The following is an 18958-nucleotide window of genomic DNA, read 5'->3' as shown; positions in this document are numbered from 1 at the left end:
GTACAGCCGGAGTAATGCAATATGGCCTCCGTGTAAATGAGAATCAGCCCTTGTGGTTTGAATGACAGTAGCTGTGTCTCTCCAGATTTATGCCGATATGGGTGGCAGGAGTTCTGGGCTGAGGCGTCTGACTGCGATCTCACACAAGTTTTGCACAGTTGTCATTTCTACGGCCTGTTCCTGGGTTAGCCTAGACCTAGAGCAACGGTTCAAATCCAACAGTCTTCAATTTGTGCAGCTCTTTCGTTTCCTTTTCTCTTTCTTGTTTATGCTGTCAGTTTTACACAAGCTGCAAACCACATTCACAGCGTGGTTTGCTTGGGTGGTAGCACACGAGCTGCAGAAGATACCTGTCCACATTATGTCCACATAATAGCAGGTTTCTCTGTGCTGCATGTGGCTCCCTTCCCAGTCCCTGTGGTGCACAGTCAGGTTGCGGCGTGCTTTGGGCCACATTGCATTTCGACTGAGTCTGAACTCCCCCAAGCTTCCTCTCCGCAAACTGCCTTAATTAGGCTTGATTTAAAAATGCCCAGGCGTGGTTGAACAGCTTGAGTTTTGCTGGGATTCAGAAGCTTGTACTAATTGACAAAGACAAGTTGAGCACAGCAAGGTGAAGTGACTTTTTCAAGATCACTAAGCAACCACAAAATCTAAAAATATCTCTTCTGAATGATTTAGTCGTTCATTAGGAGAGCAAATCTATCTGCACCTTTGGTGTCAGCCCCTGCTGAATTTCAGAACTGTACCAAAACCCCACCTTGCCTGCATTGGCAGACAAATGAAGAGCACTCAACCAGCTCATGCGTTCAGGGTAAAATACTAACCAAAATGATCCGTGCAACCTTGATGAGGTAGGGCAATATGTTCTTGACCTGGCTGCCTGCCTTTTTGGTCCTTTCCATGTGTCTAACAAAGGGTTTCATCCCAAACCAAGTGAGCACGGGTCAGGTAGAGCTAGCAGTGTTGGAATGCGGTTTGATCTGTCAGCCGAGCAGATCTGAGTTTGCTTAACTAAGCAGCCATTTGAAAAGATCAGATATTCTAGGTTTCCTTTTGTTTAAGGAGAAAAGCATATGCTAGAAATGAAGTTTTTCAAGGGCATTTCTCCCAGGAGAGCTGAAATTGTTGAGCGATGGTATTTCATGCTGTTACTGTGTCTGTGGAAGAATGAGAGGGTTCCCTGTGATATATCCAAATCAATGTGTTACTGTGGTTAGATCATAGTTTTGTGAACTGATTATTCGTGCAGATTTATTTTACTTTGAAGAGAAGGGCAAATAAAAGGTGAATAGTCCCCACAGCCATGAATGGGAACTCTCCTAAGGAAAAGTGAGTGAATGTTATTGGGGAAAGTGCTGTGTTTTGGAGAGACTGTTGGCATTTAAGGTGCTCATGGGTGGCTTTAGAATCCCCTTCTCGTGCGTGCTTTTCTTCCTGCTTCCCCAAATACCTTCTGAATTCCTTTTTGCTTGTTCACCTCATCCATTCTGTCTTTGTGTAGCTGTGTGGGAGAAGGACAAGCACATGCTTTACAACAGGTGCTAATCCTCCTCACATCGCCAGAGCGCAGCTGACTTAATCCCCAGGAGACAGGAATCCCGTTGCCTGGTCACAGAGAATTGCAGAAGTCGAACAGGGCTTGAGCCGACACTGGGCAGGGATGCTGCAGTGCTTCTCCCTGCCGCCGCGGGAAGCCCAGGCTGCTCGCTTTGGGTCACCCAGTTGGTGCAAGCCAGGTAGGCAGGCTGTCGTAAACCTCCATGTAAGAGGATATGCTAGATTTGTTTTCTGAATTGAAATGGGGTGAAAAAATCAAGGGAGGATCATTTAAAAGATACTTGGCAGAGAGATCATCTCTGCAACAGGCTGGATAGAAAAAAAACCTCTAAAGCCAGTTGGAGTGTTGCCCTATTCATGGCGTGTTTTGGACCCTTAGGTGTAAAAGGAATAAAATGTTTGAAGAAGAGTATGGGGAAATAATTTAGGAGAGGAAATGCTTTTTCAATCTCTGCTATCAAATTAGGTATACTTTTAGCCATATACGGGCAGATTTCACTTCAGTAAAGGAAAGAATTCTGTTATTGCCTAACAGAATTTGTGTTCAGGTAACAGAAAGTGTTAAAATTAAAAAACAACAAAAACTAGTTCAGCCCATTGTAGGTAGTTTCAAAGAGGAGCATAAGAGTCCCAAGGGGAATCAGGTCCCGAAGTTATTAAGAGTTTTGCATGTTGCTATCTCCTAAATGGACAGAAAGCATAAGACTGAACTCAGGTTGGTGGGTAAATTATTTGGGGAATGAGGGGAAATAAACTGGCTGTGAAATTAGTGATTTGCTGAAGTCTGAATAGGTTGCTGTTAAGTATCTGTGTCTCCACCTCTCGGTATCTAACTTCAGTTTCACCTCCATTTTAATTTGTGATAACTTTTCTAGAGTTTGCTTCTTTGCAGGATCTGAAATCCTGTTTTGCCAAATGCATTTCACGAATATAGACTATACTGGAATGAAGGGCTCAGAAATACGACGTCTCCCGATAGTTTCCCCACTGCAGGAGGACTCTAATGCACCACTTCGTCCAGGAGTATCAGCCATTTTACTCATTTCAAACCAAAGGAATAATGACTAAAACAATTTTTATTGTATTGTACAGTGAACACACCAAAGTTGAACATCACACAGGATGAATACATCACAACTTTATAAAAGCTTTTTAAGCCCTTTAGCACCTTCAGTGAATGATTATAAAGTACTTATTGCCTCCCTTCCTCTCCCTTTTCCTTAAGGCATCACAGGCGTTTCCTTTACAAAAGGCATCAATTATCCCTCAACTGAGAGTAGCACATACTGACATTAAGAGAATTCTCCCTAGAGCTATCTGTTGTCATCCTAACTCTCTGTAAGAAGGTGTACTAAAAATAGCATAGGAACTTCAGAAGAATCAGCATTTCTTAATAACAACTTTCACTCAAAAGGTAAAGGCTCAATACTCTCTTTATGATACACAATACGTTCTTCAAAGTGCTCCTTCTTTAGGAAGGTCAATGCATTATCTAGAGATAATGGAGCACTTGAACCGGTGACCCAGGCAGTTAGCAGAAAGATTTCCACCGACAGCCACAGGCTCAACAGCCTTGCCAAGCAAAAGCGTGATGGGAACTGAACAGCATTTGGCTCTCTAAATCACCGCAGAACTTGGTCCTCTCTTTGGCCAGGAGCCACCAATAAAAGCAGCAAATTTGCTGCAAGATACAAACACATTCCTTCATTATGAAGGGAAACTACTCAACGACCCTCATTTCTTGTGACAGAAAAACAATAACCGCCCCCCTCCCACCTTTGGAAAGCAATGTTTCCTACTTTAAAGAGGAACTATTAAATCACAGGTCCCTCTAGTTTTTGTAGCAAAACATGGGAATAAAGCAAAGTTCCGCAGGTCTACCAGGGTCTCCAGATGGTAGGAGCAGCAGCCACAGTCTTCTGGGCAGGTTGCTTTCTGGCAAACAGACAGGGCGACAGAGGTGGACTACACAGAGCAGGAGCGTACAGGACATCTGCACCCATCTGGGCTTTGCAGAAATGCTTGATTAGCTGCACCTGGGTTTCCTTCTTGGGTTCATAGTAGGACAGAAAATGCATCGCTTCCTTGAGGCACCGCAGGTACCCGCTGTTAAAGTCCTGCTCTAGGTTCTTGTGAATGAATGCTGGAAAAGAAAGAAAGAAGCAAATGCAGTGGGTTAAGATCATGGGATTCATGCACCGATTTTCTTTCAAGAGCCTGAGTCCACGAGCCTTGCTCGTGTGCCTAGCCCTGGCGTGTTACAGGCCTTGCATGCCTCAGGGGCCGGGGCTACCCGGGAGGGCAAAGGCCGGTGGGAGCAGACTTCAAGTGGTTGCAACACATGCTCTGCACTCACTTTGGTGCTGCAGCTGGCTCTGCTGCTTCAGGTAGCTGACAGCCACTTCCAGGATGTCGGCTTTCTCCAGCTTGGAGTTGGGCTGGTGTCTCTGAAACTCCTTCTCCAGGAGCAGTTTCAGCTGCTCGATGCTGCTGTTAATCCGGTCACGGCGCATTTTCTCCACCACCGGCTTCCTCAGCTGTAAGAGAGGTGGAGCAGATCGTTAAGGATTTCTCATTTCCCCTGGTGATGCCCTGATGCACACATGTTCAAAGATGCTTTCTTTTGGTAGGAGAGCTTTGTGATGCTGCCGATCTGTTCCCTGCTTAATTTAATTTTTAAAAAATCTATATAGTCTCCTTTACCTCTCTAACCCATTTGCCTTCCCCCAGACCACTTTCTCCCTCCTTATCTTTTCCCATGTAGCATTTATTTGATTGAGGCAGCCCATTGCATAGAGCGCAGACCAGCCTTTCCAATCCTGTCAAGGGCTCTACTTACTTTGTTCTTTTCTTTTGGCAGCAGTTTCTCCTCCATGTGCATCATGAGAGTGTTACTGGGAGCCATTCTTAGTGCTCTCAGTCCTGGGCACGGACCCGCACCTCGGGCTGCTGTGCTGGGCGTAAGACTATGCTTTGGCACGTACCGACTGCCTCTATTTATACATCAGGGAGCTCCAGCAGATATGTGAGTCTGGGGATGGCTGGTGTTTCCCACAGCCGTTCAGCCAATCCAGGCACGCAGCAGAACAATAGAGGAAGCATCTATTAGTGCATGGTACATTGATTGCAAATGCCCCGGAGAGAATAACCTTCTGCCCACGCTGACTGGTGGAGTGTGCAGCGTGGCCCTTCAGGGCTGCCCAGGGATCTGGGAAAACACTGACCCTCCAGCTGGTTGTCTGGGATCAGTTGCGTTCCCGAGGCCCTGCATGTGCCACTCATATTTGTGGCATGGAGGAGGCACGCTTTTGGGGGGAGGTGGGAAAAGAAGGAGGAGAGCACTGTTAGGGTCAAAATCAACAGCAGCGAGGACTTCTCTCTGCTCTTTCTAGAGAGGGCACTTTGCAGCCAGCCTCCCAGGTGTGGTTTGCCAGAGCGGGTGTATTTCCGCTTGTCCATACAGTCATTGCACTTTTAATGGGTGAGCCAAAGTGCTGTCAGTGTGAAATGACAGGTTTGTTTGCATGGTATTTCTAAATGCTGTGGAGAATCTACCATCAGGATGGTGGGATGTGGACAGACAGGGTGAATAAATAGGGAACGGGAAGCAAATGGAAATGGTAACCTCTGTTTCTCTCTTCACACACCGAGGTCTGCGAGCCCCTTGCACCAGTGTTCCCGTTGCCTTCATTAAGGACAGCCACACTCCTCCCAGCAGAACCAGGCCCATGCCTAGTCACCCACCCCTGTGGCTCTTTCTTTTCCCTTTTCTGCGCTCTCTTTCGTACAGATGTTTACTTGAATGATGGTTAAGATGGGCTAAAGAACAGCATCAGAGTCAACCCAGAAGCCCTACGCCTTGGGAAGTCAGAGGCAGATCGTGAATGGGATTTAGTAGCTGGGGCCCATCTTCGGACCCCAGCAAGGAGGTCAGTTCTGCTTCTTGTCTGAGATCTCTGGTGCGCTCTCTTCTCATCTGACCAGAGCATCACACTGCCCCGTTGCAGGCTGGACCTGCCTCACTTTGCAGAACATGAGATCTCAGAGACCACGTAACTGCCTCTCTGTGTAACATTTAGCATGTCATCCCCACTCCATTTTCTTATCTGCAAAATGGGGATAGTGGTGCTTGCTTGTATTTGCATGAAAATTTCAATAAAAATTAAGCAAACATGCTTTTGTGGTAAAGGCAAGAAAAAGAATGAAGCTGTGTTGTCACTTTAGGTCAGTTCTGGTTTTGTCTTACAAGAAGAATCTCGTCCTGAATGCGGTCCTTGGGGCAGCACCGAAAATAACCCAGAACCTACGTGAGAAAGGCTGTGCCGCGTCCTGCCCTCTGAGGGTCTACAGCTTGCAATGCCGGGGCAGAGGTGTGCTGGTCTTTCCCAGCGCCCTCCTTGTGCACGGGAGCGTGGCTGAGAACCTGGAAATGGAAACGGTGGAGGGAAGTGTGCAGTGAGGTAAGAAAGCCAAAGACAATTTCTTACTTGGAAATGCTGAAGTGAAGCCTGAGTTTAACGGGCAGTTGACAGGAAGGAGGGAGGTGTCGCTGAAATAGCCAGCTTCGTGGGTTTCATTGTATGGGCTGAATGGGCTTAGCTCTTTGTGAAGGGCAGATGTTGTCCTTGGAGCCCTTTATTCCCTGCATTGTGGGAAAGCCAGGAGACAAGACATCTCATGAACACTTTGAAGCAGTCAAAGGATTATGATACAAAATAAGATAGACCTCAGAGACCATGCCCTAGCTTTTGGCAGCTCTAATAAGGTGGTGTCCTTTTTCCTGTATCCTTTGGCTGGCCTTCCTCCAAAAGCTGGTGTCCTGTGTTATCCCTTTCCTAGCAAGGGAGCAATAGTGGCAGGCCTTGAAGCTAGGAGCTGACAGGTAGGCATGTACCGAGCTGGTTGAAGAGACTCTTCAGTGTCAAAAAACATCTTTTTCCCAACTCCTGAGAAGCAGCCCTGACCTTTATTGCTGTATTATAACTGATAGCCAGATGGTCTTTTGGGAGTTGGATTCTTTCCCTTTAAATCATTCAGGCTCAAGCACCGTCACTAATGTCGTGAGTAGTTGCAAGGCACACTTCTATTGTCCCAACAAGAAATGTTATCAATAGGGGAAAAGTATGGGAAACGCAGAGAAATTCAAACCCACACAGCCTGGCGCTAATAACTCCTTTGTGGAGCCTGCACTTCTGTCAAGGCACGATGAACTCACATGGCTTTTTCACCGAGTAAGGCTGAAAAGCGCATGTTTCACCGTGCAGGCAGGGGTTTCGCAGAGATCTGTGTTTACCAGGAGAAAGGGGCAACATGGGGCAAGGGGATAGAGACCCTGGTTCCCACAGGGGGGTGGCCAGCAGGAATACCGAGCTCAGGGCAGCGCTGGCTGTCCCAGGGGGCTGCCCATTGGCTTCACCGTGCCTCAGTTTGCTCTTCTGGGAAATGGGTTGGAATCAGGAGCAGTGCCTGTGTCTGCGGTGGGGGGTAGGGGCAGGACAGTAGCAATAAGAACACCTAGCAGGGTCCCAGGTAGACCTGTTCTGACACATCTGCATGGAAATTATGTTTAAATGCTTGATGAAACTATTGGTCTGTATGTTGTGCCACACTCATTCCTTACTATTGCTGGGTGGATGTGTCCTAATGTTTAAGATTCCTGGATTTTAGCACCACAAATCCCTTCATCATCCTCATACTCTATGACTCATTCTGTGTAGGTTTCTTGGATAAGGTTTGAAAAGACAGGGTGCTGTCTATTTGAGGTGAACCCTAACGATCCTTTGACAGTTTTTAACTTATCAGCTGCTGCTTGCTTCGGTGTCACAGATGAAGATCCCTTCTCCCAGCCCTCCAGGTGCACCTAACCCTGCCTACTGTGTTCTGCTCAGGGTGTTTCAGTGATATGACATACTACACAGTAAATAGCTTTAAAAATGGCTTAGGATAGGAGGCAATATATAAAGAAATTATCCTGCAAAACTTGCTGTTCAGGATTGACTTCTTCCGCTCTCACAAGCCAGGCATAATTCTGCTGTCTGAACTAACAGAGTGGAAGTGGAGGGAAACCTGCCTCTTTCAGGGGAAAAGGTTGTGTTGTTATTAGACCTATTGTATAAAATATTCCATTAAATGTCATTAGCAGGGCATTATTTTGCCTCCTTTAGACATTACAACCCTGGCAAAAAGGGGTCTTTTATTACTGTAAAGTACATTCTTTGCAGGTTTAACCCTTTTTAATTGGTTCTTCTTTAGATCCAGAATGCTTAATATGCTGCCATTCCCAGGTGCATAGGTGAGGGAAAGTGGACTTTGATCATTAAGAAACATATGAGACAATTTGATCTGCATTTTCAGGGTTGTTGGAGGCAAGAGCAATTTCTATAGTTGCTTGTGTGGGTGACCCTGAAATAGTCATGCACCAATGGTATAGTCTTTCTGCAGTGCGTATTACCAATAATTAAAAATTAAGGAGAATTTATTATTTTTCTGCCCAGCTGAAATTCCCACAAGTCACCTCTCAGCATATTCAAGAGTGCACAAGAGGGATTTATTATTTCCTGGTATATTGACTCTGAAAGGTCTGGGGATTACAGCTGCTTTGCACATGAATAGCTGGAGTGTGTTGTACAAAAGGCATGGTCTGTGGGATAATGGGGCTGGATGTGGGAAAGCGCTGACCCTGGGGGAGAGCAGGCTGGTGCCTGATGGCAGGAATCAATTATGTCTCAAAGGAACACATTGCCCTGGGAGCAGGCTTTGCGGGAGCCACCATGTTATGTGTTTACCACCCTCCTCCTTCATAAAGCCATATAAAACAACCACAGAATATATCCTGTCCTTCTGCTTTTACCAGGGGACTCAGCTACACCTTGCTCTATAGTTAGGTCGGTCAGTGAGAAGTTTGTTACCATCTCGATAACGTAGCTGTTCCCCAGCTCTGCGACGGGGCTGAGACCCAGCAGCGTGCTCACGCGTGCTACCAGCAGGTTTTGAGTTTTGCTCTAAAGCACCCCAGATGCTGCTGACTTCGGTGGGAGCACACGCTCCCCAGAAGTCCTCTGGAAAAGGAGACCCCATCAGTCAGTCCCTGCTTGGCTCTGGCCAAGGAAGGAGAACAGCCTGTCACTAACAATGGAGTGGAGGGAGCAAACTCAGAAGCTGCTGAGTTCGGGCACTTCCTTCATTGTTTTGGGTGGGTTTTTTTGGAAGACAGTGGTATTCAGTTCTGACAATGGGCACAGCATCTCTGAGGATCTGGCATTACTGCCAAACTTTCTAATGTCAAAATTTGGACCTCAAGAAACCCAGAAATGGGCTGAAAGTCATAGGGATTTAACAAAAACATTTTGATGTTTCTAGTAGAAGTATTTTGATGGATTTTTTTTTTTTTTACTTGCTTTTTGATTATTGAGCATTTGGACTTTGTTTGGATCAATATCATTAATTTTCTCTCTTTATTGAATCGTAAGGCTTGGATGTGAAGTCTTACTGAAGGCCATAAGTATCATGAGTCTTGGGATAAAAATCACAAGACTTTCCAAATAGTGCTGCCCAGCATTTTGGCAAGGAGAAGGCATCCTGTAGAGAGAATATTTCAGAGGAGCAGGTTGAGAATTGGGCGTGTGGTTCCTGAGGTCTTGCTGTCATTGACAAGATGGGAACGGTGTGTTCATGCCAGATAGGAGGGCAGTCACCTCGCCCCTTCTGAGCAGCAATTAATCCTATCTGCATGTGTCACATATTTAACCGCTCAACCCTAGCTAGGGCAGTGCTGGAGAGGGGAGATAAGAGTCACAGACTCCCCTGGCGTCCCCTGAGCCTCATTGGATTGTTCCCTGCCTTGGGAACAAGTTTGTATGCTGAAGCTGATTCTCCCCATAGACTCTAAAGAAAACAGTCTAGAGAGGGTTAAGAATAGGACCAGGACCCCCAGAACATCTCCAGTGTAGCTGGTAGCACAAACCATGTCCAGCAGTCATCTGCAGCACTAGGTACTGGGAATCCGGCACGATGTCCCCAGGAGCTGCCGTCGGGAGACTCTGCAGACACCTTTTGCGTACGACCAGTGATCAGCACACAACACTGTAGCTGCAGATAGCAGCAGACTTGTTAACTAAAGCAGTATGGCTCCTTTCTCATTTCTAAGTCACTGGTTTTATCCAGGCCAAGCGTCTAGGGCCTGAACTTCCCTTACAGACTCTGAGAGCTGGTGTAATTCAGGGCCCACTGCATCCTCTGCTCGCTGCAAGCCCAGAATAACCGTAACCGCTGGGAGGCACCTGGTCACAATGAGATGGCTCTGACAGACAGATCTGCACAAGGACTAAGGACAGCTGTAGCTTAAGACAGGTCTTGGTAGGTCTTCAGGAGCATGAATAAACAAATAAAAACTTAGTTTACTTTCTAGAGACGTCAAGTCAATTTCTATTGAATAGATCATTAAGTATTTCCTGATCGAGGATTTAAGTGCATCTTCCTTTTCAGCTATTTCATGGGCTTGAACAAATTGTACTAAACAACATTTTCAAAAACCACTGCTGAACTTGGGTACAAAGGAGAACTTTTGCATCTGCTTATCTAGGTGGTGCCTGACTGCGAGTGTGGTCCAGGCCAGTAATCCAAATTCTCCCACAAGCTAGGGAGTTGCCCCCTTTTCAGCGATGCCGAAGCTAATTAAACCAAAAGTGGGTGCTGAGCATCTTTGCCAACCAGATGTCTGAAATAGCCACTTGGCAATAGAAGCACTGCAACCAGTAGGCTATTTGAAATATTGAAATTTTGGTTTTCTGCTGTCTGCCTCATTTTTCGTCCTTTGTAAAACATTGCTAATAATACATCCTTATCTCACAGAGGAGGTTGCTGAGAATTCATTAGCTGGTATTTGTAAAGCACTTTGAAAATGCAAAGCCAGTGCATTATTCCTAGTCTTCTGGATGCTTTCCATGTTATTAAAATCAGGATTTCAGAAAGGCTTATCGGGGATCAAAACAGCATCCCAAACTTGAAAGGAAGCAAGACTGTTAAACCATCAACTGTCGCCTCCCCCTCCAGCCAGATGTTAAGCCCTAAAGAACTGAAGTGGCACAAGGAATTACTTTCCCAAGTTCCCCCAGCTGGGCTGACAGGCCTTGATCAATGGTTTTCTCCACAGTGAGTGCTATGCAGATGGTCTACCCAAAGCAAGGTTTCTGTGAAGTACAAAGGGAAGTCAAACACCATTTCTAATTCAGCTTGTAGCATGGCACACTTCCTTTATCCTCCGCCTGAATGCAGTGAATAGGAGAGCAGTGTGGGAAACTGGAAAGAACTCCACACTCACACAGTCCGTGGGGCTGTAAGACACTCCCATCCTCAAGCCACATCTGCCTGTGACAGACAGAAGGGAAAAGAGTGACAGAACGAAAAACCAGATTATAAAAACTTCATGAAGGGAAAATGACCCCCGAGTAAAAGGGAAAAAGTGAAGGAAGCTACACAGACAAACAGAAATTGTGCCAGACTCAAACAGGGGACTGCCGAGCAGCAGAGCGAAGGGAGGGTTGGAGGAAATGGCAGGGAAAGGAGCTGCAGGAGCAGAATCTTGCTCACCCACCAGTAAGGCCAAAGAAAATTGTCCCACTGAAGGTGGCAGAGGTGGTTTCGGCTCATACTAAGACTTCTGAGCCACATACTCTGTTCGCCTCTTTAATTCCCCAGATTTGTGTATGTTCAGGGAAACACAGACCCTTGATATTAGTCAAGCTGCTCATAAGCTCGCGCAAACTGTTGCAAACAGATACAGAAGGTCTTCCAATCCCTAATTGCCGTGGCATGCTAATCTGAATTGCTGTTTGCTGTAACTTAAATATGGGGTTTAAATACAGGACTGATTTCCTCCTGCCAGCTTGGAGATCCTCTGCTGTAGGTGAGGCATTGCCTTGGTCTAACTTTGCCCAGAATAATGTGGGTTTTTGCTAGGGCTGCCCATGGAGTCACTGGCAGAGACCAAGAGACTCCACTACCGGCTGTCACAGGACAGTCAGGCTGCCCATACCCCAGGTTGCTCAGTACTTCTCTTTTGCTATTCTTTATATCAAAGGCTGGCCTGCCCAAATACAAGGCCGACCATTGCAGCACATCTCCCATAATGGTACAGCAGGGCACTGATTCCGTAGCTCCGCATGTCCGTTGGCATACTTTCCTCGAGCAAACTTGGAAATGCCAATGCAGGTCCCCTTCACAGCTGTCACTGCAGTTCTGCAATGGGATTTTTGCACCTCTTTGCTGCACAGTGCTGTTGCGGGCAGAGTGAATAACTCCACTTGTAAGAGAGTAGTGAAATGTTTATTAACATAAAACAGTGATTTAACAAAGTTAGTAGTGAATGCGACAGCGTTTTAGGAGATTCGATGCCAGGGTACACTTGATTATTTACTGCATAGAGGCCAGGGTCAGACAAGCTCTCAGGGAGACCCTCCCGTTGAGTCCCGAGGTTCAGAAAGGACCCCCTGGCTTTCTAAACTCCGTCTCAGAGAGGAGTCTGGCTGCGGCTGGATCCAATCCTAGTCCCAGACTTGGTCAACGGTTTATGTCTGAAGAATTATATAAGCGCAATCAATCCTTAGATCCCTTAGCTAAGATTTCAAAGTTTAGCATGCTATTTGTCACTTACCGAGAATCTGTTGCAGCAAGGAATCTCTCAGCCTCGAGGAGAAGAACCTTAAGCGAGCGTCCCCGCTCAAGGGGAGGTCCTGTCGTGCAGCCCGCTGCCGTGCAGGAGAGCTCAAAGGGCTCTTGGGCTGTCCACTATTTATGGAGTAAGATGATTGACCTATAGTCATATTCTCATGGGAACAAGATAGCTAGGTTCCCACTCCAGACAGTGTTTTGGTTACGTTGCCAGCCATCTCCCACAGTTCAAATGCAACTCATCACAACTCCCGCTGATGGCCACGGCTTGAGCAGGAGCCAGGGCGGGGGGAAAAGGGGAGAGCACACCGCCGCAAGTGCTAAGGGAAAAAGACAAATCCTGTGGCCCATGAGGATATTGTGATACTTTTGTATGATATACATAGATCTATAGGAACTGGGCTTGGCCTTTAAGAAAATTAGATCAGATTTTATACTAGTAATACTATGGGGACGCTTTTCTCTTCATTAATACTTCTAAACTACTCTGTGTTGCTTGGATGAAAGAAACGGGAAACAATAGACCAGATTCTGGTATTGGCATTTGGGCAGGTGACAATTCAGGCTCAAATTTTCCTGATTAGGATTTTGATAAATTCCACTGTTGGTGTAGAAGTAATTTGTATTTACACCAGTTTACTGGGCATCAGGAAATAGCTCTGGAGGTGCAAAAGCTGCAGGCCAGATCTAGCAGTCTGCTTCACCCTTCACGGAGTCCAAAGTTTCTGTTGACTTCAGTGAGGATCCAGGTAAGGTCTTTACGATTGGACCCATTTTATTTTTCCCCTGGAGCGAGCTAATTGAGTCTCCTCCATTTTGCTACCTTTCCCGTTCTCTATTCAGAAGCATTGCTCTGCCCCTGCTCCCAAGCGTTTTAGCTTTCTGAATGACTTACTAACATAAGGCTGTGGAAGTTTGTGTACCTCTGAGTTTCCCACACCATTTCTTAACTATATTCAATCCCCGTCACAAAGGAAGTGTGCCTGACTACAAACCACATTAGCAACGGTGCTTGCCTCAGCATTGTGTTCAGTGGGAAACCCTGCTCCCAAAAGGCCATCTGGGCAGCACATCGCAGGGGAGAGGCAACGGGAGCAACGACCGGCTCTCAAGACTTGGGAAAGGAGCAGCATCTCTAAGTCTTCCTAAAGAGCGAACATCTGGCAGAGATTCTGGGGGCAGCCTGTTGCTAGTGCTGTATTTCAAACATGTTATCCAGATCCAGTACCTTGGGATCCTTATAAGGTTTCTGTGCAATATTGTGGATGTTTGGAACCATAGCAGAAGGTGTGTAATTCAGAATTCATTATCCTTAGCATAAAGTCCACTGGCTCTGCTAACTTTATAACAGGGAGGGATTTTTTTTATCATTTTTCTTTAGGATTTCCAACCGAAGCAGAAGCACAGCATCTATTTTGGGTAACTGAGCATCTAATTTGAATAATTCTTCCAAGATGGTTGGTAATTGGCTATTTTTTCCCCTCACAGACTGTGAAACCAAAGAGAAAATAAAAAGCTATTTTAAATACATGTTTCTATTTTAGATGCTTTAAAATTCATGTGTGACACAGAGTGAGGAAGTAGGAACCTCAGTGGTTTTACCATCTGGGGGAGATTTTGCTACATTCACCTCACATACGTTGAATATTGTAATTTTTATTACCACACATGTTCTAAATACGTGGGGCCTCCAGCCTCTATAGCTTAGTGAATTTCTGGTGGCCACAGAAGATTATTGAGCATTCAGCCTGTTCAGTAGCAGCCTTTAGGTCAGTTTGTATCCGAACGGAGAAGTTTTGAGTGCGGACCTCCTGATTGTGCCAAGTGCCCAAGCACTACCACAGGGCCACCAGGCGAAGGGTTGGCCCAACTGTCTCCTGCTCCTTTCCATTGGGCTTTGGACTGGCCAAATATGGGGCAGCAGAGCTGTTCTGGAATCCCTGCTAGGAAACCTGTTACTGCCTTTGCAGGTTTTTTTTGAGTTTTGGTTTTCTGTTTTTTTTTGTAAGGGACCTGAGCTCACATTGCTCTCAAGCCAGCAGGAGCTAAACTGAGGGTACAGGCATCAAGGGGGTTGTCACATCCACGCAGAGTGGGTCACGGAGCGTGCTCTGCCTTCACCAAGGCTGAAAGCTTGGGTTACACCGACAATACTGACCATGTAATTACTAAACAGCAGGAGAAAAACAGGTCCACAAGCTGACACTGTAAACAGACATGGAACAGGACTCAATGCGTAGGAGCCTGGAAAAATAGCAAGTAGGCATTTTTATCCCCTACAATTCATTCCTTCAAGAAGGTATATGGAATTTACTTTCTTGGAGCAAGAAAAGAGGTAGCAGTTTTCATTTTGTTTTAACTTGAGCTAAATGTTGTAACAGTGAATTAAGCAAAATTTCTACCAAGACCAAGGAGAGTAAGGTGGTTCAGGCTAGCATGACTGTTCCCGTGGAGTTAACTTCGTAATCCCCTGGGTGCTGAGTGAAGAAATGAGAGATCCATGTGTAAGATCCTGCTGTGGAGGTCCCAGTTGGAATCAGCAGTGGGAGACACGGGGGTGGCAATGCCTGGTCTGGATGGGCCGAGGGGCTGCAGCCAGCGACAGCCGCTCTGGGCTCCTGCCTCTCTCCCTCACGTCTTCAGAACCACTGGGCAAACCTGGACACAGCCAGAGTCTGCCAGCGTGGCAGAAGGAAGCCAAAGGCAGCCCAAGTAACTCGAGTCACACATCTGCTCTGCTGCAGTTTTATCACGGAAAGTTCATTTGTCCTTCCCCCAAATAAAAGTCCTATGATGCAGGGATGCAATAATGCACAGATTTCTGAGAAGTAGGCTTGTTTCTCCTTGTGTACTGGGGGTAACTTCAGGGAAGGCATCTGACGCTTGAAACAGCTTTGTTGGACTAAAACTGGAGTGCCTGTTTTGTGTGACTGTGCTGGAAGGGGAAATTATTGCTGTTCTTATAGCTGCTTATTAGCGAGTTAATCTGGAAAACAGAAACTGTCCATCTAGCAAAACTGCTAGTGGACCCTGCCTATCATGGGACTGGCACGTTTCTTCTTCATGCATTTGATTAATGAGCTCAAGAAATGAGTTTCTACTCAGGAGCTTCTGTTTCAGAGAATCTCCCCAAGAGCGATGCACGGAGCAAAAGACTGGTTTCAGAGGTGGCATTACATGGGCTCAAAGATAATCCACAAGCTTTGAAGAGAACATGTGAAATGGTGTCACAAAAGCTTTCCCACAACTTGACATAAAAGACTCAGAGCTCAACAGCTGCTGCTCTGTACGAAAAGAAGGGAGCCTATTCAAGAGCAGTACAATGAGGATGGAAGGGCAGATCCTGGAAGAGGTCATTTAAGCCTTACCTGGTCTTACGAATAATGAGTTGCAGAGTGAGAGAGAAATGTGTTTGCGTGTATCTGTATTCACAGTAAAAGACATGCTGACCACATACATATATATTAATATAGACATGAACACACGTGAACGCAAACAGTATTTACTTACTACCTTTTCTTTTTCAGTAAGAGATTCCCAAACATAAGCCCTAACATTATTTGACAGTGATTAATCTGATTATTATTATTATTATTATTCCTGTGTTGAATCTTATAGAGGGAGATACTGATGCTCCCAGAGAAGTGTGTTGAACTGATCGGGTCATGTAGCTCACTTGGAGTAAATCTGGGACCAGAACGCGCGGTTCTAGACGTGTGGTTAATGCTGCTGCCGGCCTGCTTCGCTCTTCTCGGGGTATAAGAGGGCACCGTTGCTATCAGCCTTGCTCCACCCCATCCAGGGTGCCCATCCAGAGGATGCAGAAAACACTCTGCTGCCATTTCCTTCTTCAGCTGCTCCTGTGAGGTTAGCGATCATAAAGGCAAGCAGTACTTGCATGGGCAGAAGGCAGGATAAATGGAGGCAGATGTGGTTCAAGTTTTCCAACCTGAATCTCTGGCTGTGTGTTTATGGGATACAAATAACAAGGCTGTTAACCCTTCCAGCTGCAGGCATCTCCTGGGCAAAGGCTGTGCATCTCAATATAGAAACTGCCCCAGTGGAGAATGAGGAACCAGAAATTCGATTTCTAATAATTTTATGGGCTACGTGAATTTCTTCTGCACTCAGTTTTCCTTTGTGCATAGATTAAATTAAAATAATTAGAGTAAAACATGTTTTGGGGAGAAAGTGAGAAAGCAGCATGTGAGTCTGAACTGATCCCAAAACACTCCGAGATCCTTCTCCTTGCGGATTTATCTTGTAGATATTTGAAAACAGAAACATAAAGTGATTGTGACATAGTGTGACATAGAACGTTCTAAAGAGGTGCATAAGATATCAAGGAAGAGAATGAAGATCAAAACAGTAAATGTTTTCAATAACTGTGTGTACATACGATTAAATGTATTTATTTGCAGTAAGCCAAACTGGAAAAACTGTTTTCTCTTTCACATGGGCAAAACTCGTGTCACAGTCACCTGAGGGAGAAAAACTAGCTCTGGCTTACTAAGAAAACAAGGTGAGTGGATATAAAGAAATCCTGCTCTTTACCTCAGGCAGCCAGAAACGGCTCGTGTGTGCGTGTGCATTTGTGCACGCTGCAGCGTGTGCCTCCCTGCGTCTCTGGAGAGGAGCGCAGCCCCACGCAGCGCTGTGTTTCGCGCCATCGGCAGCTGACCTGCTCCTTCCTCCACACATGTGAACCCAAGACTGCGCCTGGAATGCTATTGATCTGTGGCATTAGTCAGCAGCCTTTTCCCATTGAAGGCCAGCTCTTTCCCAGCTTCTGACGCGTAATTCTGATCCCAGCCTTTCACGTACCACACACTCCCCACCTGCTCATCTGGGAGAAGGTCATTATCCCCAGCCTATTCACCGGCAATGGAGCATGCAAGAATAGATGCTTCTCCTTTTGTGCTGCTTATCTCCCTGATTGGCTCCGGAGTGTGGGAAACTCCACCAAGCTGGAGACCCACAGACTCTCAGGGAGGTTGCACAGTATAAATATCGGGCAGAGGCAGCTTCCAGCAACACGCTTCTCCTGGACTTCCACTCCGAGACCTTCCTTCCTCTCTCAGGACAGATGGCTCCCAGCACTGTGTTCATGGAGCCCGACAACCTGCTGACGCCAAAGGAGAAAAACAAAGTAAGTCCAGGCACAGCAAGGCAGCTTTGAGCCACGCTCTCGGCTGTTCTCAGAGCAGCTGGGAAACTGGCCCACATGGTTTAGGAACAGCGATGGGCAACAGACAGCCCTGTGCAATGGCAGAGAGAAGATCCTCCTAATAACATGTCTCTTTTCCTTTGCTTTTTACAGCTGAGGAAGCCGGTGGTGGAGAAGATGCGCCGTGACCGGATTAACAGCAGCATCGAGCAGCTGAAACTGCTCCTGGAGAAGGAGTTTCAGAGACACCAGCCCAACTCCAAGCTGGAGAAAGCCGACATCCTGGAGATGACCGTCAGCTACCTGAAACAGCAGAGCCAGCTGCAGATGAAGAGTGAGTACTGAATTTTGTTTCAGTCTCTAGCTTACTGCAAATCTGCAACAGTTTTATGAATCTCTAGCCGTAAACGATTGATCTAAACTATTTTTTCTTCCCCCTCCCTCTTTTCTTTTCTAGCTGCAGGATCCTTCCACAAAAGCTCTCAATTTGACTTCAGAGAGGGCTATTCTAGGTGTTTGCAAGAAGCTTTCCATTTCCTCTCTCTTCATAAAGTACGAACTGAGACACAGACCAAACTTTTAAGCCACTTCCAGAAGAGCCGGTCAGCTGCTACGGAGGTCGCCTTTTCCCCTGGGAACCCCAGCACCCTGAAGCAAGCGTCTCCGAAAGATGCTGGTACGCTCTGGAGGCCCTGGTAGTCAGGGGAGTCCTCACGTCGCGGCCCTTTGCCAGTCCAGAGGAAGGATCTGACTGCATCTGACAGTCCAGCTCCGGTCCTCTCTTCTGTAGGGAATGTTATTTCCCCGTGTATTTTATTTATGTGTGCAAAGAATGGCATACTTTTGACTTTTATGGGATCCTTTGGCAAAAGTGCAGGCATTCTGTGGAGTGGTACTGATGCTGTGCAGAGGCTGGTGACGACAGCCCACAGCACGCTGCCCCGTCAGGGGCGAGTGTCTTCAAAATGAAGGAGGGTCTTTTTGTAAATGTTACAGTTGTGACGGACAAGGATTGCTGTAGGAGAGATTTCTCTAATATTGCTTGTAAGAGCCATCAGCTTTGCTCTGGCTTGACTCGCGACGCTTGTTTGCTCGGTCACTCCAGAGGATAAATTTACTACTCTCTGGTTCACGCGCACTTGATTAAAATCAGTTTCCCTCTGTTTGCTTTTCACTTGTACAGCAGCAAAGATGGTTTCTGTTTTGCTTTGGATTTTCCCCCAGTGACCCTTCCATAGTCCTAGTACATAAAGTGTGGCAGATCAACAGAAGCTAGGAAACTATGTGGAATATTTCTACTATTTTGCTGCTTTTTTCAATTTAGAAAAAGAGTATGTTACTGCTTTATGTTAAAGAAAAGGTAGTAGGTAAAAGGCTTAATTGGTCAATGTTATACATTTTGGGTGTAAGCTATGCTTTTCCTAGCATTTTCATTATAATAATGATTTTTGTCTGTATTAAGTGATTTAATTCATGGTGGATAATGTATCTCCCACACCTGGGACAGCCCTATGGCTTACCTGCATACTGTGTATGCGTCTCTGTCTTTGTAGAGAGCAATAA

At 46.2% G+C, this 18958-nt stretch overlaps 2 protein-coding genes across 11 annotated transcripts in view; one reads left to right on the top strand and one right to left on the bottom strand.

The window, feature by feature from the left end:
* The window catches only part of LOC128918343 (transcription factor HES-5-like), a 26223-nt gene extending 7265 nt beyond the window's left edge, over positions 1 to 18958 (top strand). For 2 of the 10 annotated variants that reach the window (XM_054222443.1, XM_054222448.1), the window contains 4 exons: positions 5785 to 6020; positions 16650 to 17377; positions 17549 to 17729; positions 17853 to 18958. In XM_054222443.1, the coding sequence (XP_054078418.1) occupies positions 17315 to 17377; positions 17549 to 17729; positions 17853 to 18094 (486 nt within the window). In that variant the 5' untranslated portion in view covers positions 5785 to 6020; positions 16650 to 17314 and the 3' untranslated portion in view covers positions 18095 to 18958. Of the gene's footprint in view, positions 1 to 4420; positions 5490 to 5784; positions 6021 to 8969; positions 17378 to 17548; positions 17730 to 17852 lie in introns of those variants that run through there. The other 8 variants (XM_054222452.1, XM_054222451.1, XM_054222444.1 and 5 more) reach the window with 7 other exon arrangements.
* Positions 3438 to 4512, bottom strand: LOC128918345 (transcription factor HES-5-like). The gene is made up of 3 exons (XM_054222454.1): positions 4400 to 4512; positions 3917 to 4097; positions 3438 to 3703 (listed from the first exon to the last, which is right to left on the bottom strand). The coding sequence occupies exons 1-3, from the start codon at positions 4463 to 4465 to the stop codon at positions 3438 to 3440; spliced, it is 513 nt and encodes a 170-aa protein (XP_054078429.1). The 5' UTR covers positions 4466 to 4512.

Source organism: Rissa tridactyla, chromosome 16 (genome assembly GCF_028500815.1).
Source record: "Rissa tridactyla isolate bRisTri1 chromosome 16, bRisTri1.patW.cur.20221130, whole genome shotgun sequence".
Taxonomy (NCBI): domain Eukaryota; kingdom Metazoa; phylum Chordata; class Aves; order Charadriiformes; family Laridae; genus Rissa; species Rissa tridactyla.
Note: the sequence above shows the minus strand (reverse complement) of the source record. Positions and strands in the feature narration are given on the sequence as shown.

What these genes read in the sequence shown, in the direction of transcription:
- LOC128918345 (XM_054222454.1), bottom strand. Translation starts at nt 4,465, where the DNA reads ATGGCTCCCAGTAACACTCTCATGATGCACATGGAGGAGAAACTGCTG. An exon ending in TGCCAAAAGAAAAGAACAAA is followed by an intron (nt 4,098 to 4,399) that starts GTAAGTAGAGCC and finishes CCTCTCTTACAG; the next exon opens with CTGAGGAAGCCGGTGGTGGA. An exon ending in GAGCCAGCTGCAGCACCAAA is followed by an intron (nt 3,704 to 3,916) that starts GTGAGTGCAGAG and finishes TTTCTTTTCCAG; the next exon opens with CATTCATTCACAAGAACCTA.